Source organism: Bombina bombina, chromosome 5 (genome assembly GCF_027579735.1).
Source record: "Bombina bombina isolate aBomBom1 chromosome 5, aBomBom1.pri, whole genome shotgun sequence".
Lineage (NCBI taxonomy): Eukaryota > Metazoa > Chordata > Amphibia > Anura > Bombinatoridae > Bombina > Bombina bombina.
In genome coordinates this window covers 323,454,155-323,481,134 of record NC_069503.1, presented here as the reverse complement: position 1 = coordinate 323,481,134, position 26,980 = coordinate 323,454,155, and the positions used below count along the sequence as shown (strand labels likewise).

The window sequence follows — 26,980 nt, the reverse complement described above, 5'->3', positions numbered from 1 at the left end:
CGATTCTAAAAAATTCTCCTGTCTAGATGTGTTTTTCCACTCCAACACTGACAGGCGCAATTACGCTTTGTATTTTGTACTTACAAGTACAAGTTTCTGTTTGATTGTTGTTTTTTTGCACATCCAGTGTACTTAAATTATGATTTACGCTATGCATATTAAATACCATTTTTTCTTTGTAATTTAAATACATATTTAATTTTTTTGATAAAATATGATTTTTGGTGATAATTTTGTTACAATTTTTGTTGCACCTTAACAGTAAATTTTTTGTGTGAATGGTCCAATTATTAATTTTGCGTGATTTTTAAATTTACAATTTTGATTGTGCACTTTTTTAATATATGCATCTCCTTCCCACCCTGTTTTCAGGACACATACAGGAGTGTAGGTAGTATTTTAACACCCTTCTGGAATTTTCTCAAATATTTTCACACACACACACATATGTATATATATATATATATATATATTTATTTTTTGCAGCAAATTTGAATGTAATCAACTCAAATCAGCTGCTTGCCCAAATACATTGTCCATGTAAGCTTGATTAAACTTTTTTTCTTCCTTTGATTGAGACCAATACGAATATTTGTCACTTCTGCTCTCCAAACTAATGAGCAATAAGCATTGAAAGTTGAAATGACAGAGTCTGAGCTGGAGATAAAATATTGCAAATTTAAAATACAACAATATCTGTGTGCAGTGAAAAATATGCTTAGAAGGGTTCTGTAATTTTATATTGCTCTATTTTTTTCCTGTGAATTTTATATATTTTTAAATTAATTTTTTTTTTTTAAATAATAGCCAGATGTATTATATATTATGGAATGAAAGGAAGACAAATACATATTTACAACAATACATTTTAAAATTATTATAAAAATTAAAGATCCTTGACTCTTTGTTTATTTTTTTTATTTTTTTTACTGAACAAGCAATAAATACATTCTGGAGCTGTTTAATAAAAACACTTCTCCAGTGAATTGTAATCATGTTTACTTTCCAAGCTCTAGCCATATAACTCAGGTGACTTCATTCATGATTTTTAAAGCCACAATGTCCAGTTTTCCACCAGATGTCTGTAAATACTGTATAAGTAGTTTTATAACATCTGAAAGTATGATGATTTAGTATGTTTTCATGTCAAATTGACTGGGAATTAACTGATATTTGAATGTTTGTGTGAATATCAACATATAAAGATTTTCTGTATTGAATATAAACTAGGAAGTACCAGTAACATGCATTACTGGTCTACGTACCAAAATAAGAGGTAAGCTCTGTGCAGAAGAGCTTACAATTTAAGACTATTTACTAATAATGTTTTATAAAATGCTTGTAACTTCATAATGTTTTAACAAATAATCAGGTAGATTACGAGTTTTGCGTTATGGCTTTTAACACTGAAAAAATGGCAATTTCAGCGTAATGGCAGTAATGCACTATTACGAATCGTGTTGGTATAGCTATACCACAAGCATTTTAGCCTGTAACGCAACGTCCATTCCGCACTCATTTTTGTGTGGGATTTCCATAGCGCTGGTATTACAGGTTGTACGGTCCGGCTAAAATGCTTGCATTACAGCCTATATGTGACACATTCCATACCACCATCTGAGAGCAGTAGTTATGGATTTTTCGAAACAAAAATGTTTCACAAAACTCATAACTAAACTGTTACAAAAACACTAACACCCATAAACTACCTATTAACCCCTAAACCGCCGCCCATTCTGCATCACAAACACTATATTAAACTTATTAACCCCTAATCTGCCGCCCACCCACATTGCGACTATTAAATACATTTATTAACCCCTAATCCACCGCTCCCAGACATCGCCGAACATATAATAAAGTTATTAACCCCTAAACCTCCGGCCTCCCACATTGCCACCACTAAATAAACCTATTAACCCCTAAACCTCCGGCCTTCCACATCCTTGCAACTAAATAAACATATTAACCCTTAAACTGCTGGCCCCCCACATCATAAAAAACTAAATTAAACTATTAACCCCTAAACCTAACACCCACCACTTTAAATTAAAATTACAATATAACTATCTTTAAATAAATAAAAACTTACCTGTGAAATAAAAATAAACCTAAAATTAAACAATAAATTAACCTAACCTGACATCCATCTCTATCCAGGTGGCGGGAAGTCTTTATCCAGGCGGCGATATCTTCATCCATCGTGGGGGCATCTTCTATCTTCATCCCGGCAGCGTGGAGCAGAGCGGCGAAGACATCCAGTGTGGAGCGTCCTCTTCATATGGTCCCTGCCGTAGATTGAAGCGTCAATGCAAGGTAGCCGTTTCAAAATGGCGTACCTTGCATTCCTATTGGCTGATTTGATTCTTCAAATTCTAATCAGCCATTAGGATGAGAGTTTCTGAAATCCTATTGGCTGTTCAAAACAGCCAATAGAATAAGAGCTACTGAAAGCCTATTGGCTTTTCAAATCTCCCTATTTAAGGGCAATAAAAAAGATATGAATGCCCTTTTAAGGGCAATGCCCATACAAATGCCCTTTTAAGGGCAATGGATAGCTGTCAGGGATTTTGTTTGCCATGTGCTGCTGGCAGCCATTTTACTCACCTCTTTTGCTGACTATGGTGCATTGTGGGGGAGGCTGCTCATTTCCTGCACTTCCTTTTATGGCCAGACTGGTGTGCATCATCTGTGTGAGACAGGATGCAGTCTCAGAATTGTGATGTCATCACTTATTATTTAAAGAGCTTCTGTTCAGTATGCTTTGCCTTTGCGTTGTCTAAGACCTGTTTGTGAGAGTTCCTGTGTATTACCTGGCTGTCTGACGTCCTTCCTGGTTCCTGATCCCTGGCTTGTTCCTGACTCTGTTTTCCTTGATTCCGGCTCGTCTGACTATTCGCTTTGGCTCCTGACTCGGCTCGTCTGACTACCAGCTCTGGTTTTGACTCTTGGCTTTTTATTTGACTTGTGGACTTTATATTATTTTTTGTTATTAATAAATGTGTGATTATTTTTGCACTTCTAGTCTCAGTCTGATTCCTGGCACCCTGACATTACGCAAAGGCCATGAATCCCGATGGTGCTAATAATTCACCTTTACCTGCCATCATTTCCAGGATGGATGAACAGGATGGATCAGTTTGCACTAGCACTGCAAACCCTGCTGACTCGCACTGCACATTTGGACCAAAGTGTCCCACAAGTTATGGCTGCATCTGTTTCCGATGCTGCACCTAGTCCTACCAGGAGCATGTCCAGTTCTGCACCTCTACCTCAGTGATATGAAGGTGATCCTATTCAGTGCAGAGGGTTTTTGAACCAGGTGGGCATTTACTTTGAGATTTTACCTCAGACATTTCCCTCTGACAGAGCTAAGGTTGGATTTCTCATCTCATTACTCTCTGACACAGCTCTTGCCTGGGCTAATCCCTTGTGGGAAACTAATAAACCTGTGATTTCAAATTACCCTGAATTTGTGGCCTCCTTTTGAAGGGTATTTGATGTTCTGGCTCGCTCCTCCTCTGCTGCTAAACAACTCATGTCCAGCAAGGTACAAGATCTGTTGCTCAGTATGCTATTGAGTTCCGTACGCTTGCCGCAGAGGTTGGTTGGAACAATGAAGCCCTTGTTGCCGCCTTCTTTCATGGGCTCTCTGATGCGATTACAGACAAAGTTGCTGCCAGAGATTTACCAGAGGATCTCGAGGAATTGGTGTCTTTTTTTATCCTAATTGACATCAGACTCAGAGAGAGGCCCTCTTTCAAGGAGTGCTTGCGGAAGCCTCCTGTTCTGTTGTCTCCTACGTGTTCGTTCCCACCCATGCCTCCCTCTCCTCCCATTCCTCCTAGTCCCGAGTCACCAGGTACTGCTGAGTCGATGCAGTTGGGATTCACGCGTCTCTCTGCAGCGGAGAGGGCCTTTAGGAGGAGGGAGGGGATCTGCCTCTATTGTGGGTTACAGGGCAACCTTTTGAAGTCTTGTCCTACACGGCCGGGAAACACTCACACCTAAGGTCTTGTCAGGGGCAGACCTTGGGTGGTTTATCCTCGTCCCCGGAACCGCTTAATGAGAAACCTTTGGTCACGGTTGTCCTTTCCTGGGTGGACTCCTCCAAAGTCACCCAGGCTCTTGTTGACTCTGGTGCTGCGGGTTATTTAATTGACAGTGCTTTTGTATCAAAGCACTCTATTCCTGTTTTGCCTCAGTCCGTTCCGCTTGCTATTGAGGCCATTGATGGCAGGCCCCTTCAGCCCGCACTCGTTACTCACAAAACTGCTCTGTTGTCCATGGCTGTTGGGGCTCTCCATTTTGAAACCCTCCAGTTCCAGGTGATAAACTCTCCGCATTTTCCGGTTGTTCTGGGTTATCCCTGGCTCCAAAAGCACAATCCCAGTCTCGACTGGCGCAGGTCCAAAATTTTGTCAAGGTCCCCGCAATGTATTTCCACTTGTCTTCGGAAACCAGTTAAAGTCTTGTGCACTTCTTCGGTATCTCAATTGCCAGAGGAGTAACGAGAGTTCCTAGATGTTTTTGACAAGGTGCATGCCGGTACGTTGCCTCCTTACCGGTCTTACCTGCAACCCAGAGCCATTCCTTCTTGGGGCCGGGATTACCCTCTGTCTGCTGCAGAGAATTGTGCTATGGAGGAGTATGTTGCCAATGCTCTGTTGTGGGGTATCATCCGCAAATCCTGCTCTCCTGCAGGGGCTGGCTTCTTCTTTGTGAAGAAAAAGAGTGGCGAGTTAAGACCATGCATCGATTATAGGGGTCTTAATCGTCTTACCATTAAGAATGCTTACCCTATTCCACTCATTATGGAACTCTTTGACCACCTCAAGGGAGCTACGGTCTTTACTAAACTTGATTTGGGAGGAAAACAGGGTTTAACACCAGGAGCAGGCATTATGAGTATCTTGTAATGCCCTTTGGCCTATGTAATGCTCCTGCTGTTTTCCAGGAATTTATTAATGATGTCCTACGAGATATAATGCAACAGTGTGTTCTGGTGTACTTAGATGACATCCTCATACATTCACCTACACTTGAGGCTCATCGTTCTGATGTTACACGGGTTCTTCAGAGACTATGTGAGAACAGCCTGTTTTGTAAACTTGAGAAATGTGAGTTCCATCAGACTCAAGTGACCTTCCTAGGTTATGTTATCTTTATTGCAGGGTTCTCCATGGATCCTGACAAGTTATCTGCAGTTCTGCACTGGCCTTGCCCAGTTGGTCTTCGGTCTATTCAACGTTTTTTGGGGTTTGACAATTACTATAGAAAGTTTATTAAAAACTTTTCTTCCTTCTCTAAGAAATTGTCTCCAGTGGAGTGCAATTATGAAATTGGTGACAGGGAATTACTGGCCATAATTTTGGCACTCAAGGAATGGAGCCATCTTCTTGAGCGTGCCAGTGCTCATTCTTACTGACCACAAGAATTTAACGTATCTATCTGAAGAAAAACATTTGTCGCCCGACAGGCCAGATGGGCACTATTTTTGTCTCGGTTTAATTATGTGGTCTCCTACCTCCCTGGTAGTAAGAATGTTAGGGCTGATGCCCTCTCTCCACAATTTTTGCCTCTGTCCAAGGAGGAGTCTGTACCTACTCCTATTATACCTCCTGACCATATATTAGCTACCATACTAATTTGACTTCTCCCTTGGGGGAGGAGATCCTGGCTGCACAAACCAATGCACCTCCTGAGAAACCTTGTGGTAAGTGTTTTGTTCCTGAGAATCTTTGAACTAAACTTTTGCACACTTACCACTATCCTAAAGCCGCAGGTCACCCAGGCAAGAACCAAATGATTTGGTCTGTCACTCGACAATTCTGGTGGCCAGGTTCTGATGTTGCTGCGTATGTTGCCTCCTGCTCAGTTTGTGCACAGAATAAGACTCTTCATTTTCTTCCTGAGGTCTGCCATTTACATGGGTTACCCAAGGAGATAGTGTCGGACCGGGGTAGCCAGTTTGTCTCCAGATTTTGGCGTTCCTTTTGTGCTCAAATGGGGACCCAGCTTTCCTTCTCCTCGGCATATCACCCTCAATCCAATGGGGCTGTGGAACAGTCTAATCAAGCTCTGTAACAGTTCCTCTGTTGCTATGTCTCAGATCACCACAATAATTTGTCTGAACTGTTACCTTGGGCAGAGTTTGCTCGTAATAGTGCTATTAATGCTTCCTCCAAGTTATCCCTGTTCATGGAGAATTATGGGTTTCAACCATCCTTGTTGCCCGATTCATTCATGTCTAAGGGTATTCCGTCTTTGGAGGAGCATCTCCGGCAACTCCGTTCTACGTGGGTGCAGATTCAGGATTGCCTTCATTGTTCTATGCAGCGCCAAAAGTTCCAGGCTGATCGTAGGCGTCTGCCCGCGCCTTCCTACCAGGTTGGTGAGAGAGTTTGGCTGTCCTCCCACAACTTGAACCTTCGTGTGCCTTCCAAAAAAACTGGCTCCCCGTTATGTTGGTCCTTTTCGAATACTCCGACGGGTCAGTCCTGTGGCCTACGCTTTTGACCTTCCTCCTGCAATGCACATCTCCAATGTTTTTCATGTCTCCCTCTTGAAACCATTGGTTTGTAATCGGTTTACTACTGTGTTGCCTCGTCCCCGTCCTATATTTGTTGACAATTATGAGGAGTATGAGGTCAGCAGCATTATTGACTCTCGTATGTCCAGGGGCCGTGTACAGTATTTGGTTCACTGGAGGGGCTATGTTCATGCTCCCGCCGTCCTCTGTGCCTTCCCGTTTCTCCAATAAGCCTTTTGTCCTCCCGTGGGGGAGGAGTTGTTGAGGGGAGGGTACTGTCAGGGTTTTTTCCCTGTTTTGTTTGCCATGTGCTGCTGGCAGCCATTTTACTCACCTCTCTTGCTGACTATGGTGCATTGTGGGGTATGCTGCTCATTTCCTGCACTTCCTTTTATGGCCAGACTGGTGTGCATCATCTGTGTTACAGGATGCAGTCTCAAAATTGTGATGTCATCACTTATTATTTAAAGGGCCTCTGTTCAGTATTCTTTGCCTTTGCGTTGTCTCAGACCTGTTTGTGAGAGTTCCTGTGTATTACCTGGCTGTCTGACATCCTTCCTGGTTCCTGATCCCTGGCTTGTTCCTGACTCTGCTGTTTTCCTTGATTCCGGCTCGTCTGACTATTCGCTTTGGTTCCTGACTCGGCTCGTCTGACTACCAGCTCTGGTTTTGACTCCTGGCTTGTTATTTGACTTGTGGACTTTTTATTACTTTTTTGTTATTAATAAAGGTGTGATTATTTTTGCACTTCTCGTCTCAGTTTGATTCCTGGCACCCTGACAGTAGCCTAGATTTTTTTTAAGAGTTAGTTTTTTTTATTTTGGGGGGTTGGTTGGGTTGTGGGTTTTACTGTTGGGGGGACTTTGTATTTTGTTTTACAGTTAAAAGAGCTGTTTAACTTAGGGCAATGCCCTACAAAACACCTTTTAAGGGCTATTGGTAGTTTATTGTAGGCTAGGGGTGTTTTTATTTTGGGGGGCTTTTTTATTTTTATAGGACTATTAGATTAGGTGTAATTGTTTTTATTTTTGATAATGTTTTTGTTGATTATTCTTTGTAAGCTTATTGTTTTTATTTTTAATAATTTAGTGTTTATTATTTTTGGTAATTTTAGATTTTTTAATTTCTCTCGTAGTGTTAGTTTTTTTAAAATTTGTAATTTAGATTTTTTAATTGGTAGTATTTTTTATTTTATTAGAATAGTAAGGTTAGGTTAATTTATAGTTTAATGTTAGGTTTATTTTTATTTCACAGATAAGTTTTTATTTATTTAAAGAAAGTTATATTGTAATTTTAATTTAAAGTTAGGGGGGTGTTAGGTTTAGAGGTTAATAGTTTAATTTAGTGTTTTGTGATGTGGGGGGCCAGCGGTTTAAGGGTTAATAGGTTATTTAGTTGCGGAGATGTGGGAGGCCAGAGGCTTAGGGGTAAATATGTTTATTTAGTGGCGGCAGTGTTGGAGGCCAGAGGTTTAGGGGTTAATAACTTTATTATAGTGTTGGCGATGTCGGGGAGTAGAGAAATATGGGTTAATAGCTTTTATTCATGTCGGTGATGTCGAGGGCGGCAGATTGGGGTTAATAACTTTATTTAGTGTCTGCGATGTCGGGTGGTGGATTAGGGGTGTTTAGACTTGGGGTTTATGTTAGGGTGTTAGGCTTAAACTTGATGTCTATGGTGGAAAGCAAGTCAAAGCAGCCCTTGGCTTTTGTGTGGTATGGAGCTTAACGTCACCATATCGCATGCACAAGGAGGCTTTTCAGTAACTCAGAATGGCAGCGATATGGAGAGTAAAATATCAAAACGTTTTTGGCGTTAGTTTCGCACCTTGTTTAGCGCAAAACTCGTAATCTAGGTGAATATTTGGACAAATTACTGTGACAGTCACATCCTACTGATTTCATTAATGAAAGTTTGGAGCTGGCAGAACCTCATCTTGCTATGTATCATGGTAAAATCATGTGCATGGCAGCTGTCCAAGTAAATGTGTAGTTGAAATATTGATGGCATCCAAGTATCACCAGACACATTGAGCGTCTCCTACAAATGGCAAGCTTTATAATGTTGATATACACTTTTGTTTGTCAGCCAAATGGTTAAATGGAAAATGTCAGATGGGTAATATTTTATCTTCTCTCTGACGTTTTGTTTACGCCAATATTTTACCTGCCGGCCATTATCAGCGGTGACTTCTGTAGCTGCTCTCTGGTTGTTTGCAACAATTAAGAGCTCAATGTTGCCTTTGACAATTTTATGACGGTAAAATTTCAGTAGTAATTAGTAAACTGTCCATCTGTATTCACAGCCAACAGCATTTACACAGCATTATTTAGCGGTTAAGACTGGTATTATTACTAAATGGCTCTCTAAGGTTGGAATTGTCTGTAATAGAACCGTTGCAAGTCTTTCTTATAAGATTATGAATGTATTATATTTATAGGGATATCAATGTGACTTTTATTTTAAAAATAATAATAAATAATAATAAAACACTGGCCTAGATTCAGTAAAACTTGTTTTTGAAACTCATATCTTGTTAAAATAATTTCAGCATCTCTACTTGAAAATTGTGGAATTCATAAAGATGTTTACCTTCCCATTGTTACAGCAGTGAGTTGTGAGTTTAAACTGTTAACATCTTGTCCGGATAGAATGAGTTCTACTGTCAAAAATTCCACCATCACATCTTCAAAACATTAAATAAAATAAATAAAAGAATATATATATTAACATGTGAACTAAAGTTAAAGGTAAATGAAAAAATATATAAAAAAATAAGCTTGTCAGCTTTGAAATAGTGAGATTCTATCATGAGATGAGATACTTTACTGGGGCATTTAGAGTCTATGGGGTCCATTTATCAAGTTCCGAATGGAGCTTGTGGGCCCGTGTTTCTGGCGAGTCTTCAGACTCGCCAGAAACACCAGTTATGAAGCAGCGGTCTAAAGACCGCTGCTCCATAACCCTGTCCGCCTGCTCTGATGAGGTGGACAGGAATCGCTGGAAATCAACCCGATCGGGTTAATTGACACCTCCCTGATGGCGGCCGATTGACTGCGAGTCAGCAGGATGCGGCGTTGCACCAGCAGCTCTTGTGAGCTGCTGTTGCAATGTTAAATGCGGAGAGCGTATTGCTCTCTGCATTTAGCGGGTCTTGCGGACCTGATCCGCACTGTCGGATCAGGTCCGCAAGACCTTTGATAAATAGGCCCCTATGAATTTCACTTGTTTGAACCAGGTTTAGTAAAAAAACACTGACCACGTCTCTAAAACACCCTGGAACACCCATGGCCACCCCCTTATTTGAGTCTTTAAGGTTTCTGAGAGGATTTCTTTCCAATGATGTTTAAAGGGATACGAATCCCAAAAAATTTACTTTGTTCCTATTATATTCTGTGTTGAAGAGATACCTATGTAGACATAGCAGGAAATAGTGCTGCCATCTAGTGCTCTTGCAAATGGATAGAATTCTTACAAAACTGCTGCCACATAGTGCTCTAGAAACGGGCCTGCTACTAATCATACTTCCCTGCTTTTCAACAAAAGATACCAAGAGAACAAATAAAATTGATAATAGCATTAAGTTAGAAAGTTGTTTAAAATTGCCTGCTCTATCTGAATTATGAAAGAAAAAATGTGGTGTTTCATATCTCTTTAATAAAATAGGATTATTTTACAATTATGAACATTTTCAAAGTATGTTTTGCAAGTGTGTTTCCTAAGTACTGTGGTCGTAACCAGCGCTTTACTACATTGCTAGCGTTTCTCATTTGCTGTGAAAGACATTCTGCATTGAGAACTTAACACAACTATATTTTTGACTAAGATTGAGATAGAGCGTGCAGTTTTAAAATACTTCCTTATTTAATTCCATAATGACATTGTGCACAGTCTTTTTATATGCACACTTTCTGAGGCACCCGCTCTTATTGTGCATGTGCAAATGTTCACAGTGTATATGTATATGAGTCTGTGGTTGCTGATGGCTGTCACATGGTATGGGGCTGGCAAACTGAAATGCATTTTAAACTTTGTCAGAAAAAAATAAACTACTCATTTAAAATTCAGAGTAAGTGCTTTTGCATTGTCTTTTTATTATGTACTTATAGATCATGTAATTCTACTTTATTTAATGTTCCTTTAATAACAAGGCCCCTTTGCAGCTGAGCATCCAACTATCTAGTCCAATATTTGGCTGAGCCATTACCTACAAATAGTTCTTATGTTTTCACCCAATTAATACCTAAACAATATTATTTAGATTCCAATGACACATGTACAATTTTTATATTATGTAAAGAGCTGGCATCTACAAGTGAAGCCATTAACCCATTTTTTACAAATGAAAACACATCATGTGTGGACATTTTTAGAGCTAACCGCACCCACTCTTGCACCAGTGGCCCAACATCAGCTGGGAATCCAGAAATTACGGTGACAGCAGCACACCCAGGAGACCCAAAAATACAGTTATGCATTAAAAATAGTTTAAGGGAGCTGGATGGAGGGATAAGTATTTAAGCCCCTCAATCTCTGCTTCCTTAAGCACTAGAAACCAAACCATATTAACCCTTTGGCTGCTAAGCCATTTCCCACCTGGGTGCTAAGCTGGTTTTGAGCTTTTTTTAATTTTTACTTTTTTTAAATATATTTATTTTTAACTTTGTAACTTTTTTCCAGATCCCCAAGACCTATACTGTTTGAAAGGTTAGGCGATTACCTTTCCAATGGTGGGTCTTGGAGGTCTGTAGCTGCTTAGATGTCTGAGATACAGGCTTCTAAACAGTATGCTCCCATCTCCATATACTTGTCCATTGTCAACTTAAAATAAAGTTGCGCGGTGACCTCATCACCTCATTGAGCGTGATGTCACTGCTCTAAACGTGAAGCTCCGGCAATGCTTGTCACTATACAGGCCAGATCGCTGGGGTGGGAGTCAGTGGGAGCCCCCAGATTGTCCTCAAGGTGGGTGAGTGCTAGCAACGGCTCTGAGCCGTCATCAGCACCTGACAGGGACAATTTGCGATAACTCAGAGCCATCGTTAGCACTCAAAGGGTTAAAGGCAATAATGTAAAAGCACAATTTAAAAAAAAAACAACAAATAAATAAAAACACATTTAAATACATTTACACTTATAAAAGGCCATCAATAAGGCTAAAAACCCAGGACCCCTTGTTATAAAGCTCTTATCATTCCTTTAAAATTAAGCCCCTATATAATTTTTAATTTCCTGGTAATCACTGTAGTAATAGTGATGCCCTGGCATGAATAAATATGCATTTATTTGAATAGATCCTCATGGGAGACCCTTTATGAATATCAGTTATATATAAATACCCAATATGATGAGAGCAGGAAGTGATGTCACTAGTTTGGGGTGGGGCTTAGGTCCGGTAGTCTGTGTCGTAGTTAGTTAGTGAAATCAACCTGATGAGATGTATGTTTCTGTGCTCTTTAATAAAATAGAGTTGTAGCATCATTGCTGTGTCCTGCATATGTCCTGCATCTCATGACATGGTGTCAGAAGTTCTGGCCTGCGCTTCTGTTCCTGATCAATGACGATGTCAAAGTTTACCCCACCTGAGCCTTTTGACTTCTCTCAGCCTGCAGCTTGGCCCACATGGCGTCAGCGGTTTCAGCGTTTCAGGATCGCTTCTAAACTGAACAAGGAGAGTGGTGAAGTACAAGTTAATTCTCTTTTATACTCTATGGGGAAGGATGTGGAGCCAGTGTTCAATGCTTTTATTTTCAAAGAAGGGGAAGAATTTAACTTTGATATAGTTATGGATAAACTCAGTGCCCACTTTGTGCCCAAAAGAAATGTGATTCATGAGAGAGCTTGTTTTCACAAACGTAATCAGCGTGTGGGAGAATCTGTGGAGTCATTTGTACGCAGCCTGTATGAACTAGCTGAATTCTGTGAGTTTGGTGTTGCTAAAGAAGAGTAAATCAGAGACAGAAGAGTTATTGGAATTGCAGATGCTGAAGTCTCACTGAAGCTGCAGTTAGAGCCTGATTTAACATTAGATGGGGCTATTAGGATGGCCCGCCAGAGTGAACTGGTGAAAAAGCAAAGTGCTGATCTGAGGTCTGAGAGTATTGTGGATGAAGTGCAACAGTCCAGGAAAACTTCTAGTGAAAGGCACAGTGTGAGCGGTAGATCTAAAATAACGGATAGACCTAGAAGTGGATGGGCGCAGCATGCCCGATGCACACGGTGCTACCGTGCCCATGATCAGAGTGTTATATGCCCGGCCAGAGATAAAAGATGCAGAAAATGTAATAGAATGGGCCATTTTGAAGCGGTGTGTAAAACTGAATACAATAAGGAGATGCAGGTGGACAGTGACCAGGAGGGCCAGGAACAGTGTTCCCTCTAAGGGCAGTTTTGTGAGCGGCCCAGCAGTGAAACAGTTAAAAAGAGAACCACACCTTGCAGTCTGCATTGTGTAGTGTTTGCTAATTGCTCTAATTAACTGTGTAACTGCTGGGCCGCTCACAAAAACTGCCCTTAGAGGGAACACTGGTCAGGAAGTGTCTTTTGTGGGGTCTGTTGTGGAACGGCCAAGCTCAGAGGAAGATTGGAAGGTTACTTTTACTGTAATGGGAGCCAAAGTTGATTTTAAGATTGACACAGGAGCAGATATCACTGTAATGTCTCTCGCTGCATTTATGAAACTGCCTTGACAGCCCCAGCTGGCGAAGGTTACTACAAATGTCCATAGTCCTGGTGGCCGCATTGATTGTGTGGGGAAATTTTCTTGCCAGCTGTGATTCGAGGTCAGTTTGTTAGCAATTTATTGAGCAGAAAAGCAGCCTGTGACTTGGGCCTAGTGGCCAGAGTAAATGAGATCTCTGAAGATATGTTTGGTGAATTGGGCCTACTGAATTGCAAGCCAGTCCGTATAGCACTTAAAAGTGACGCAGTCCCATACAGTATTTCTACTCCCCGTAGAATTCCGTTCCTGCTCATGCCTCAAGTGGAGAAGGAGCTTATGCGCATGAAGTCTATGGGGGTTATTGAAGAGGTTGTTGAAGCAACTGACTGGTGTGCCCCCATTGTTCCTGTTGCAAAGCAAAATGGAAAGTTGCGCATCTGTGTGGACCTGAAAAGGTTAACTGATGCAGTGAAGAGAGAGAGATTTGTGCTGCCGACATTAGAAGACATAGCTACAAAGTTGGCTGGGGCGAAGTTCTTTTCTACATTAGACGTTTCTAGTGGCTTTTGGCAGATCCCCCTGGATCCAAAGTGCTGCAAACTGACTACCTTTATTACACGGTAGGTCGGTTTTGCTTCTGCAGACTCCCCTTTGGGATATCCTCTGCCCCAGAAATTTTTCAAAGGGAAATGAGTTCTTTCCTAAGTGACCACATGGGCATGGCAGTCGTCATGGACGACATTCTAGTGTATGGGTCTACAGCGGAGGAGCATAATCAGCGTTTAAGCTGTGTGCTGCAGGCTATCAAAGAGTCTGGGCTGAAGTTAAATAAAGAAAAATGTCATTTTAGGAAAACTGAGTTATGTTACTTTGGGCATATCATCAATGGGGATGGCATCAAGCCAGACCCCGAGAAAATTTGTGCTATTGAACTGATGAAAAGTCCTTCTGATGTACATGAGCTGAGACAGATATTGGGCCTTGTAAATTATGTGGGCAAGTTTCTTCCAGATTTATCTACAGTTCTACACCCTATCACTGAGTTGCTAAAGAAAGACTTTGCCTGGGTCTGGAGACCTTCACAAGAAAAATCTTTTATGCAGGCGAAGTCCCTTCTGAGGTCTGCCCCAGTGCTGGGGTTCTACGACCCTTCTAAAAAGACTGTGGTTAGTGCTGATGCAAGCAGTTATGGGTTGGGAGCTGCTCTCCTGCAGTTAAATGAAAATAAACTACAGCCCATCGCCTACTGTTCCCGCACACTGACGGCTGCTAAGTCAAAATACGGTCAAATTGAGAAAGAGTGCCTGGCTGCAGTTTGGGCCTGTGAGCGCTTTCAGCGTTATCTAATGGGTTTAGAGAAATTTAGTCTGGAGACTGACCATAAACCGCTAGTCCCTCTAATCAACTCTTATGATATCGACAAAACACCCTTAAGATGCCAGAGACTTTTAATGAGACTACTCAGGTTCAATGTTCAGGCAGTGCATGTGCCGGGGAAACAACTGGTTGTGGCAGATACACTATCCAGGCTTCCGCTGGCTGCTGCTGAAGAATCCTCTACCGAATCTGATGTGAAAGTGTATGTTGATTCGGTTCTGGCTACAAAGTCCATTTCTTCAAGGAAACTGGAAGAAATAAAGAAAGAGACATATTTGGACACAGATCTGCAAGAGGTTATAAAGTACATAAAAGAAGGCTGGCCCGAGAGTCGGGCAGCCTGGATGTCTAAGTTCTTACCAGTCAGAGAGGTCGCAGCTCACAGAGCTGGAGAGGTTGGTGCTGTTCAAAGACCGCATCGTTATTCCTGTCAGCATGAGGAAGGAGATGTTAAACAGGATTCACAATGGCCACTTAGGCATTACAAAGTGCAGAGAAAGGGCAGCTACAGCTGTGTGGTGGCCTGGGATCAGTTTCGACATTGCAAATCACGTGTCTAAATGTGCCTTTTGCCAGGAATGCCGGCCTACTCAGAGAAGGGAGCCCTTGATTTCTACTCCGCTGCCTGCGGGGCCGTGGCAGAAAATAGCTGCTGATTTGTGTGAACTGCACGGAAAAAAGTCCCTTGTTGTGATCGACTACTATTCCAGGTATTTGGAAATTGCACCCTTGAATGATATCACAAGTCAAGCCGTTATCATTCGTCTGAAGAGCTTGTTTGCCCGGTGGGGCATTCCGATGGAGCTGGTAAGTGATAATGGCATGCAGTTTGCTTCTACAGAGTTCAGTGCTTTCAGCAGGGAATATGACTTTGTACATTCCACGTCAAGTCCACATTACCCGCAGGCCAACAGAATGGCTGAGAGTGCAGTTCAAACAACAAAGTTCATTCTAAAGCAATCTGAGCCGTACCTAGCCCTCTTGTCATACAGGGCGACGCCCATTCAAGCCACCGGGTTTAGCCCGGCGCAGCTGATGCTAGGACGCCAGATTTGCACCACTATACCCTCAGTGGGTGTCTTCAAGCCGACTAGCTCTGTTCATTGAGACAAAGTCCTTAGGAGGGATAAAGAGGCCAAAAAGTGCTATCGTTTCTTCTACGACAGGAGACATTCTGTCAGGCCCTTACAGGAACTAAATGCGGGGCAAAGTGTCAGAATTAAACTGGATGATGAGAAGAAATGGAAGACGCCTGCTACGGTAATTGGACGCTCTCCAGAACCAAGGTCTTATGCAGTCCTTACTGATGGAGGGACGGTTACACAACGTAACCGAAGAGTCTCAAACTGTATGCCTCAGTACCACCGCCGGTGGGATCCCCTGTTCTAAGAGAGGTGCCTTCCCCTCAGCAAGATCACAGCGGGGATATGTCTTTGCCTCCAGTGGACTCTTATTCACCTCCTTCTGTATCAGAGGACAGTTCATGCAAAGTTACGTCAAGCAGAAGAGTGGTGAAACATCCGGCCCAATATAGGGACTGACTTTAGCTAGAACAGTGACCGGAAGTATGGGCAGAATAATCCCATGGTCACTGTGGACTAGGGTAGTCTACCCCGATGTCCAAGTCAGGATGTAATTAATGTTGTCTATTTTTCTGTAACCAATTTGCTTTATACTGTTTAAAAATGTTGTTGTATGCTCTTTGTATACCCTGTTATTTGTTATATTTAAATATATGCTTCGCCCTTTGAAAAGGGGGAAGATGTGATGAGAGCAGGAAGTGATTTCACTAGTTTGGGGGTGGGGCTTAGGTCCGGTAGTCTGTGTCGTAGTTAGTTAGTGAAATCAACCTGATGAGATGTATGTTTCTGTGCTCTGTAATAAAATAGTTCTACCATCATTGCTGTGTCCTGCATATGTCCTGCATCTCATGACACCCAAAGTCCTTTTTTATATGAGGATAATCCTTCCTGTTTTGAATATTAAAATTAGGGAAAAAACTCACACAACATTTTTTGCTACCTTAATTATTAACATTTTAATATATATTTTTAATGAGGGGGTCTTTAGGCACTTATAATAGGTCATCAAAAAGGACTAAAGGCCCAAAAGACCCCTTGTTTTCAAGCCCAGGTGACCATTAAAATAAAGCCTCTATATAGGTTTTAATAACCAGTAACTTTAGTAATAGTGGTCACCTGGTGTGAATAAGTCTGCATTTATATGAGTAGACCAAACAAATCACTGCAGGGAAAACGCACAAAAGTTCTCACCTTGATTGTAGATTCCACAGCACTAGCCGCTGTAACCTCTGAACCTGACACATTGGAGTGTGAGAAAGGAGCAGGTATGGAATGCTAAATGTTGCTTCACGGTGTGTCCGCTCCTCACACCCAAAGATAATAGAAATACCCAGATATGAAGCGAACTATATCCAAAAATTGCTCCAAACGAAAGATAAAATCCAATGCTTTATTCGGTCCATTTAAAAGCATAAACAGTATACAGCATCCATAAAATCAAATCACAGTGTGTGTGAACAGATATACCTGCAAAACATTTTGTGCATGCACACTTGATCACTGCATGTGTGTCTAAATGAGCACACCTCTATTTATTCAAATATCTCTTAAAGCTATACAAATCATTATATAAGAAAAGCCAAAACGTGGACAAAAAGCCAAAGAAACATATTGTAGTTCTGTGCAGTCATTAGTGAATATATCTTGCAAATTCCCTTATCAAAGAGTAGCTATTTATTTGATAGATATCTAGATAATTTGTATTATATTTTTCACAGTTTTAAATACACACTGGCTCATCAAAAGAGGGGGGACAGAAACAAATGCTAACTTTTTTATATGTATTATAGATATTTCCTTTTGTAAAAATAAAGAAATTCCTTTCTACATGAAAACAAATGTGTTAACACCTAAATGTTAGTCCCTAAAAAGTATCAAAATTAATGAATTGAAAAGCAATGTGGCTATGTACTGTCATATTTATATTTGAGGCCGACAACATATCCATCTACGCAGGATGATCATGTAAATAAATCTAAATCCCTTCTCATATTTAGTCCCTGAGGACTAGTAGTCTTGTGTGTGAGCATCCAATAGTTCGCTCGCTTATTAATTTTATTCTCTCTGTCACCTCCTTTCTTCCACACTGGCACATGGTCTATGCCCTGTATAGTCAATTTTGTGACATCAGCATTATGTAGTTCTTTGAAGTGCCTTGCTACAGGTGTGTCTGATTCTACATCCTCTATAGATCTTAAGTGTTGGAGAAACCTATCTTTTAGAGGTCATTTGGTTTTCCCTATATATTGTTTTAAACAAATCTGACCTGTAAGTAAATAAACAACATGTGTAGTTGAGCAATTTATAAAGACATTAATGTCATGTTCATGTCCTGTACTGCTAGAGTTAAATTTACTACCTTCTATTACATAAAGACATATTTTGCAGATAGGACGTTTACATTTGTAGAAACCATTCTTCCTTTTAAACCAGCTGTTGTTAGATTTTGATGGCAAATCTGAAGGAGACAAAAAAATTCCCAATGTTGAGTAAATATCTCCTAGGGATGTGTTCTACCTCCTTTCTTACTTTTTCAAGCAATGCTTCTTGATATCCTCTGTCTTTCAGTCTATTAATAATAGTTTGTGCTTGTTTTTGATAATCCTCTTCCTTGGTACAATTTCTAGCTCTGATGTATTCCCCTTTGGGGATTACTCTGACTACATGTTTTGGATGGCAAGAATCAAATTGTAAAATTGTATTACCCGCTGTGGGTTTCCTATAAAGTGTGGTATTAATTTGACCACTGACAGCATCACCCATTATTTGTATATACAAAAAATGAATGGATTCCAAGTTATTTTCTCCTATGAATGAGATCCCCCATCCATTATGATTCAGGTAATTACAAAAATCATTGGCCATCACATCATCTTCATCAAAGATGAAAAGCAGGTCATCAATAAAGTGATAATATTATATGATTCTGTATTTGAATGGATTACGATCTGTATAGACGTGGGACAGCTCCCACCATCCCATAAAGAGATTGGCATACGAGGGGGCAAATTTTGCGCCCATCGCTGTCCCACGTCTCTGCAGATAGAAATCCCTCTGAAACATGAAAAAGTTGTCAGTAAATATTCTATTGCTTTAAGTAAAAACTGCTTTGTAGTAGGTTCGAAATTACCATATAAGTCAACCATGTTCTCCATAGCAATCATGCCCTTATCATGCAAAATGAAGTATATAATGATGATACATCAACTGCCAACAATCTATAGGTAGATTTCCATTCAAGATTTGTTAACTTAGTGAGTAAATCAGTTGTATCCTGTATGTAAATTGGCATGTTCCTAACCAAGGGCTGCAAGTAAGTATCCACTAGCGCTGATAGTAATTCATTAAGGGAATCTATCCCTGCAATTATGGGAAGACCTGGGGGACAGAGTGGGTCTTTGTGGATTTTGGGGAAATAATGAAAAACTGGTGTCACAGGAAACTAGGGTATAAGGCTATCATACGTAGATGTACTAATGATATTATTATATTTAGCAAATTGTACTATTTGTACCAATTCCTTTCTATAAATTTGTGTTGGATTCTCTTTTAGTTTAGTATATACCTCAGTATATTTTAATTGTCTTTCTGCTTCTGCTATATAATCAATAGTGTTCAAGACCACAACATTTCCTCCTTTATCAGAAGGCTTTATCGTTATATTTTCATCTTTGCCTAACTTTTTTAGTGCTGATTTTTCTTTGTATGTTAGATTTAAATGTGTGTATTTCTTTTTACTCTTGTCATTTAGAGTTCTCAGTTTGTCCTCCACTGTTTTCTGAAATATGTCAAGTGCTTTTGATCTTATATGAACTGAGTAAAAAGGACTTTTCTTCCTTGTCTTTAAGTTTTTGCTTCTGACTACACTTTTTTCACCATCTTTATTAATATCTGACACATTTTCTGTTGACATTTGTTGCAGATCTACAACTGTACACCAATCTCAAAAAGATAGTTGTTCACATCCCTCTAATTGTATATGCCCCTGAGTGGTTTCTTAATTTTGTGTCTCCATATCATTTGTACCAAAAAAGTGTTTGCACAAGGTAATCTTGCACACAAATAGATTAAGATCCAAAACTGTTTCAAAAAGATTAAAAATGGATTTGAAGGCACAAAATTAAGACCCTTAGATAACAACATTTCTTGTGATTTATCAAGTGTTATACTAGACAGATTAATTACATTTTTGTTCATATATATTTCTGATTTCTCTGTCCCTGTTACCTTGTCACATACACTTTCTGAGAGTTCATTTTCTGATTTATTCTGGAATAGTATGGTTTGTTGCCACCTTCTCTTCTTCCCTTTGCCCCTTCCTCCTCTATGTTTTTTTTTCTTGTTGATGCTGTTGGGACATCCTCGTTTTTTGACTAGTGTGATGATGTCTCTGCTAGTGCCATTTCTTGAGATATTTGTAGAACTGATGGTATGCTGGTCTCTCCAGAATTATCAGCATTTGATGAGTCTACTTCATACTCAGTATCCGAAAAGGTGACAGTTTTTCCTGATTTTGGAAATCTCCCCTGATTCCTCCTGAAACTTTTAACCCTTGTGTTGGAATAATCTTCATGTGTCCATTTATAAACTTGTTTAGCATCATAATCCCTTCTTTCTCTGGTCATTTTGCATGACTTGAATTGCCAAAGTTCTTTTTTGTATGTATTCATATTACTTTCAAATTGCTTGTCATAATTCTTAAATTCTTCCTCTTGCTGGAAGATTTTTAATTTTTCTTGTACACCTCGCATTTCTTTAAGCAAGTCTGATCTTTATTTTGTCTTATATTCAATCAGTAAATGTATTAATGCAAAAGAACATGTATCTAATACACTATCACACTGTGATTTGATTTTATGATGTTGTATACTGTTTGTGCTTTTATATGGACTGAATAAAGCGTTGGCTTTTATCTTTCGTTTGGAGCAATTTTTGGATATAGTGCGCATTATATCTGGGTATTTCTTTTTTTTTAGTAGAGGCTCATGGGAGCCCCTACATGCACATCAAAGTAAAATAAATGTATACTTAAGGGCCATAATTTATATTACATTAACCCCTTCTTGTTTTGACTATTTTAAAAAAAAAAAAAATACTCACCATCGATGCTGTTTGCGCACATCTGGTGTAGCGTTCTTATTACAAGTTGAAAGTAAACGCGATTGCTTGAGCACAATTGAAGTTAACAAGTGTCAGAATAGCACTTCCTCAGAGCTCTGGTTATAAATGTTTTGTGAAAGAAAAAAGTGTCACAAAACACATAAAAAATACATTACAATGTACAGTTACACTCATAATAACACCATCTAATAAAAAAGGGCTCAAAAGATATGAGGTCTCAGATGTTAGAAAAAAAAGGCAGGCAAAGTGCTTTAACAAATACATATACATGAGTAACTATATGTAAATAAATACATATAATATATGTATGTGTGTGTGCATTGGAGCCCTTTGCGGTCAAGTAGATGAAAACATTAAACAGCATGTTTAGGAAATTTTCATATTTAATATATAAGTGTATTTACAGACATATATATGCATATATATATATACACATAAATACAAATGTACATATATATATATATATATATATATATATATTTATATGAATATATAGGGTCCCTTTGCTGTCGAGTAGATGAAACATGATATAGCATATTTAGGCAATATTCATATTTAATAAAGTTTTATACTGTGGTAATAATGATCACCTGGCGTGAATAAATGTGCATTTTTCTGAGTAGAAGCCCATGAGAGCCCCTATTTGCTAATTAAAGATATATAACTATACCTAAAGACCCTTATTTATATGAGGATAACCCTTTTTCATTGGAGTATAGTATTTAGAAATAAAAAACACAATTCTTTACAACCTCGTCTATTACAATTTTAATAAAAATATAATTTTTTTCACACATTTTGTTGTAGAGCTTTCACATGTTATATACATGAAATAATGGTATAGTTTGAATCTGCTAGATCTGCTGAAAAAAAAAAAAAATATTAAAACAATATGAATATGTGTAGGTTTCTCACTGAAAAATCACCTACAGTGGGTCTTAAATGTAAGCACTGAGCAGCATCTAAAAACTCCAAAACAGCTCAGCAGTTAAGAGGTTAATAAAGGTTGCTTTGGGAACTAATGCTGCTGTTTGTTTTATGTTTGCATTTCTCTTTAAATAAAGTATACATCTATTTACATTAGATCATTGGGCCACATATTACTAATATATAACAGCAATTAACTTATGCAAAATCACTGTACTATTCCTTAGAGTAAAACAACTGATAAAGAACATATTTACATATCCCAAAAATATTATGAGGCTCATTTTGTACATGGTATATTTCTTGAGAACATAGTTTGTATTGGAGCAAGGGAATCAGGTCTCGGCATGCAAATGGTGTTTGCAGTGGAGCATAATATTTATTTATACAACATTCTATTAGCTATATATTTAAAAAGACAGAAAACATAGGAGCAAAGGCAAACAATATAAAAAAAAATATTTGTATAATTTAATAATAGACCAGACATATGAATCATTTGACATTTTCATACATAAAAGCTTGCAATGTAATATTAAAGGCAAGGTATCACTATTAGTCGAAATATCACAAGATATTTTTTGTGTAGAACATTTTGCTGTATATATTACTTTCATTAGTACTAGAGATCATTTCTTAAAAAACTAATGAGTGGTGATTATTTATCTGTGAAGAACAAGAGATATTGGATTGGAATTCAAGAGTGATTCATATAATATCTTATTAATATATATTATATTCTGCTTCAGAATGATTTGTCAGTCGTGATTTCCTTAATGGCAATTTCAACAATGAGAAAAGACTTTAAATAGAAGTATATTATACTTAAAAATATATTGATTCCAGTTGTATATTTTACTTACGTAGTATAGGTTGTATCAAAGTACAGTTTCTGCATATAAGTTTATCCAACAATTGTTTGTGTAATGGAGGTGCAATATGTGTTTCCAAATTACTCATCATCTCTATTTCTATGCTATATTTTTAACTGTTCTATTATGTACCTTTGAGCACATGCTTCATAGTGATCGCCAAATATATGCAAGGGCATATTTATATAGGTAATCCAATGAGCAGAAGATCGTGAAAACATATAAAATATATATAGAACACTGAAATAAATTCATTTCAAATTAATTTGTTTTTTTCCCCCAGATACTTTTAAAGTGGAGCTTCCATCTGTATCCACTTGAACTGGGCAACATCTCACTTTTTTTTTTAAAGAGAAGTTCCACCAAATTGTTGAATGTTTACTTTAGTTTTAGGACTGATACCATTTTTGTTGTTTTTTTTTCTGTCCCTCACAGTTAGAAGTTTTTCTCTTTTTTTTCTGACAAAGACTTTGGGGCCAATTTATCAAATGGCGGGTGTACATGATTCGCTGTAGCGAATTATGTCCGCCCGGCATTGCTAAATGCAGAAAGCATACTCTGTCTGCATTTATCATTGCACAAGCATTTCTTGTGAAGTGTTTGTGCAATGCCATCCTCTGCACATTCGTGGCCAATAGGCCACTAGCAGGGGGTGTTAATAATCCCAATCGGATCGGAATGATTGCAGTCCGCCACCTGACAGGTGCCTGACAAGTTAAGGAGCAGTGGTCTTACAAGCGCTGCTTCTTAATTTAGGTTTCCGGCAGCATCCGCTGCTTTCTAAATCTACCCCTTAATATTCGATTATCTAACATTTGCTGGATGAAATGAGAACATTTCTGCAAAAAAAGTGTCTGTCCCTGCGAATTGCGAGATTCCTAAAATTGAAAGCAATGGAGCTTGCTAGACCGGGAAACTTTGCTGTGGAGAGAAAAGTTAGCAGGAAGCAGGGACAAACTTTAAGAATGAAATGTCGCAGCCAATACAAATCAGACTATCCTGATTTCAGTGTGCAATATTTTACAATTGGTTCTGTTTTTGGAGGCATGTTTTTTTTTTTTTTTTTAAATTAGGATAATAGATGTCTCGTGTATTTGGACTAAATCTCAGTTTGGGCCTGATGATCAATAACTCGCAGGCATGGAGAGAAATCACACAAAATCTTTTTTTTGTTTTTTACTTACAAACATTTCTACACATAGATATAGGGCTAGATTATAAAAGGAGTACTAAATATCACTTGCACACTAGCGATATTAGCGCTCAACTTTGTTATACCAGTGCACGCTTAGTATGCTGATATTGCAAGTTAAGCACAATGCAAATGTGACCTCATAGACGACACCGAACCTAAGCGCTGCATTTTTAAATATACTGTATATGTATATATACACATATTAACACATGAATATATATGTATATAAGCATATACATATATATTTACTGGGAACACACAGTTCCCATAGACCGCACTGTAAGGGCACTTTTTAGTGCTGTTTTTCTTAACACCTCACACCCTCCAACTTTAAAGCCTGAATACTGCTTAGTGCAGTTGTTTTTTTATTAAAACAAATACAAAAACAAATTCAATAAAAAAACTATAATGCCCTCTATTTTTAGGGCATTTGGTGCATTTTTAGAAAATGAACCATAGATATATATTTTACCAAAAATGTATAGAAATATGAATTTAGAAGTAAATAGAACATGTTCTGCTATGGGAAGAACATTGGAATGTAAATGTATACAATGTAATATGTGTTTCAGTTAAACAAAAACAAAAAAAAGCTCTGTTGGTGGACACTGACGTGCCACACAAGCCTAATATATAAAAAAAAAAAAAGTATCTCTTGCAGGTTAGGATCATGTATTTCTTACAAAAATATAAAACACTGTGATAGATTTAAAACATTTTTAGGTTAAATTACTCTAATATCCTGTTAACATTTCGGTCTCCCAAAACTGAATGATTGCATAACTAGCCAGTATGTTAAATTCCATTCACTCCATTTCATCCTAATCCTAATAATCAAATTCAGACTTTAGGGACAATTAACATATGATTATATCGCTTATTAACAGTCTTTTAGAATATCCAGCATATCAACAAAAAGTAAGAAAAAATGAGAACCTAGCACAGCGAAAGGGGTAAGTCACGCAGCAATGGGCAGCAGATTTAAATATATACATATATGAATATATACATATATATTTTTGTGTTTATTTGTCTATATGCACATATTAACACATAAATATATCTGTATATAAGCAAATATATCTGTATATAAGCATATACATATATATTAAAGGGGACACACAATCCCCATAGACCGCTATATAAAGGTAGTTTTCAGTGCACTAAAAACTGATTTGTGCAGTTTTTTTAAAAACGAAACAAAGATACTACCATTTGTTTTGATTTTCTAAAAGGCACTACACACTTTATTTTGGGGGCAGTTGGGGGACATTTTAAAAATTAACCAGAGATCTGACCTCTGGTTAATTGTTAGAGCACTAATTGCTATAACGAGCTCGCAGTAGCAATAACCAGCCACTTGTATTGGCTGGTTATTTATCATGCACCAGTTAGTTGGCGAATTTGTCTGTTTACGGGCATGTGATAAGTTAGCGCTCCACTTGTAATCTAGCCCTATATGTTAGTACTCTATTAAGGAGATAATTTCATGAGTAAACAATCCTGGGTATAACTCGTATAAAGGGATGTATGTATACCGGGTACTTGTATTATGTTTCCTTTTTTCTTTTTAAATATCATGTTGTTGTTTTTAAAATTTGTAATCTAATGATTAGTGACCCTGAGCACAGTGCATATCAGATAAGAACACAAATGCTAATTAAACAGATATGATACAAAATATTTATTTTTATGTATTATAGGATGAAGAATAAATTTTGGTATTTTGAATTTGGAACTTCTGAAACATTCTCTGCAACTTGCAAGAAATTACATGAAGCAATTGAAATAGAAGTAAGTAAATGTTAAATATGTCAAAATACCTGTCTCGCTCCCTGTTTGTCTATCTGTCTGTCTGTCTGTCTGTCTGTCTGTCTGTCTATCTATCCTCTATCTATCTATCTATCTATCTATCTATCTATCTATCTATCTATCTGTGCAATTATATTTGTACCAGTTAATTTACTTCAGCCAACTTTTACATACTAATGACAGTATCAGTATTGTTAAAATAATTCATATAAAGTATGTAATGAACACCAAATGGGCTGGAGTTCAAATCCTTTGCACAGCAAGATCTCAAGGTACAATATCATGTGAGGGAGAAACTAGACATGTGCATGGGAAAAATGTTTAATTCTGCCGAATCTTTTGGACCAAATGTTCAGAAATATTCTGAGTATTTGGCTGCCGTGCTAATTGATATTCATTTTGTTTTAAATTAAATGAATACTGAATATTCGTGGAACATTTACATTAGTTTTCGTTAAATAAATGTGAATGCTTCTTTACTACATGTGAAAATGTTCACCTGCAGCATTATACTAACCTCTAGCACGCTGAAGATCTGTGCTAATCCTCACTCTTCTTCACAAAGCCCAGGGTCGCACTAATAGAAGGTTTAGTGCACGCTATGCCTCCTATTAGCACAGCCCAGGGCTCTATAAAGAAGTGTTGGGATTAGCATAGCTCACAGTGTGCTAGACGTAAGTATTTTAACCCCTAAAGTAGTTGAAAAGAGCAAATAAATACTGATGAATTTCATTTTTTTCTTCGTTTTCTTTAAATTTAGTTGGTGCATTCGTTCAGATATTCTTAATGGATATCCGTGTTTCAGAGTTTTTGCCTTTTTTTTTAATAGTTTCTCCTAGACATGTGCACTTTCATGACGAAACCAAATGCACATGTCTATGACAAACATAATGAGAAAAGGCAAAATCTTTGAATACTCAGGAATGTAATATTAGGTCAGAGGGTAAAAATCAGAAATGAATACAAAATAAGTCTCTTATCAAGGGACATAGTTGTAAGCAGTGGCGTATTTAGGTTTTGTGCTGCCCTAGGCACTCAAAATTCTGCTGCCCCCCCCCCCCCAAGGTTTTAGGCCTTTTTTCAGTTCCAAAGTAAATGTTTTCAAGGGCTAACACTCAGGCATGTTGTATTGCATGCATCATTCTCATACCATTTTCTCAGCGAGATGAGAGCAAGAAGAGAAGGGGAGGGAGAGAAGAGATGGGAGGGGAGGGGAGAAAAAGGAGGCAAAGAAAAGAAGGGAGAGAGGGAGGAGAAGGGGGCGAAAGGAAGAGAGAAAAAGGAAGGAAAGAAGGGATGGGAGGGAAAGACGGGAGGGAAGGAAGGAAAGGAGGGAGGGAAAGGAGAGAGGGAAAGAAGGGAGGGAGAGAAAAAGGGGAGGGAGTTATGAATGAAGGATAT

General features: G+C 38.6%; 1 protein-coding gene across 4 annotated transcripts in view; it reads left to right on the top strand.

Annotated features, from left to right (window-relative positions):
* DGKB (diacylglycerol kinase beta) overlaps nt 1-26,980 on the top strand; it is a 1,179,919-nt gene that overhangs the window by 733,080 nt on the left and 419,859 nt on the right. For all 4 annotated transcript variants that reach the window (XM_053714112.1, XM_053714113.1, XM_053714111.1 and 1 more), the window contains one exon: nt 25,471-25,561. In XM_053714112.1, coding sequence (XP_053570087.1) covers nt 25,471-25,561 — 91 coding nt within the window. The remainder of the gene's footprint in view (nt 1-25,470; nt 25,562-26,980) is intronic.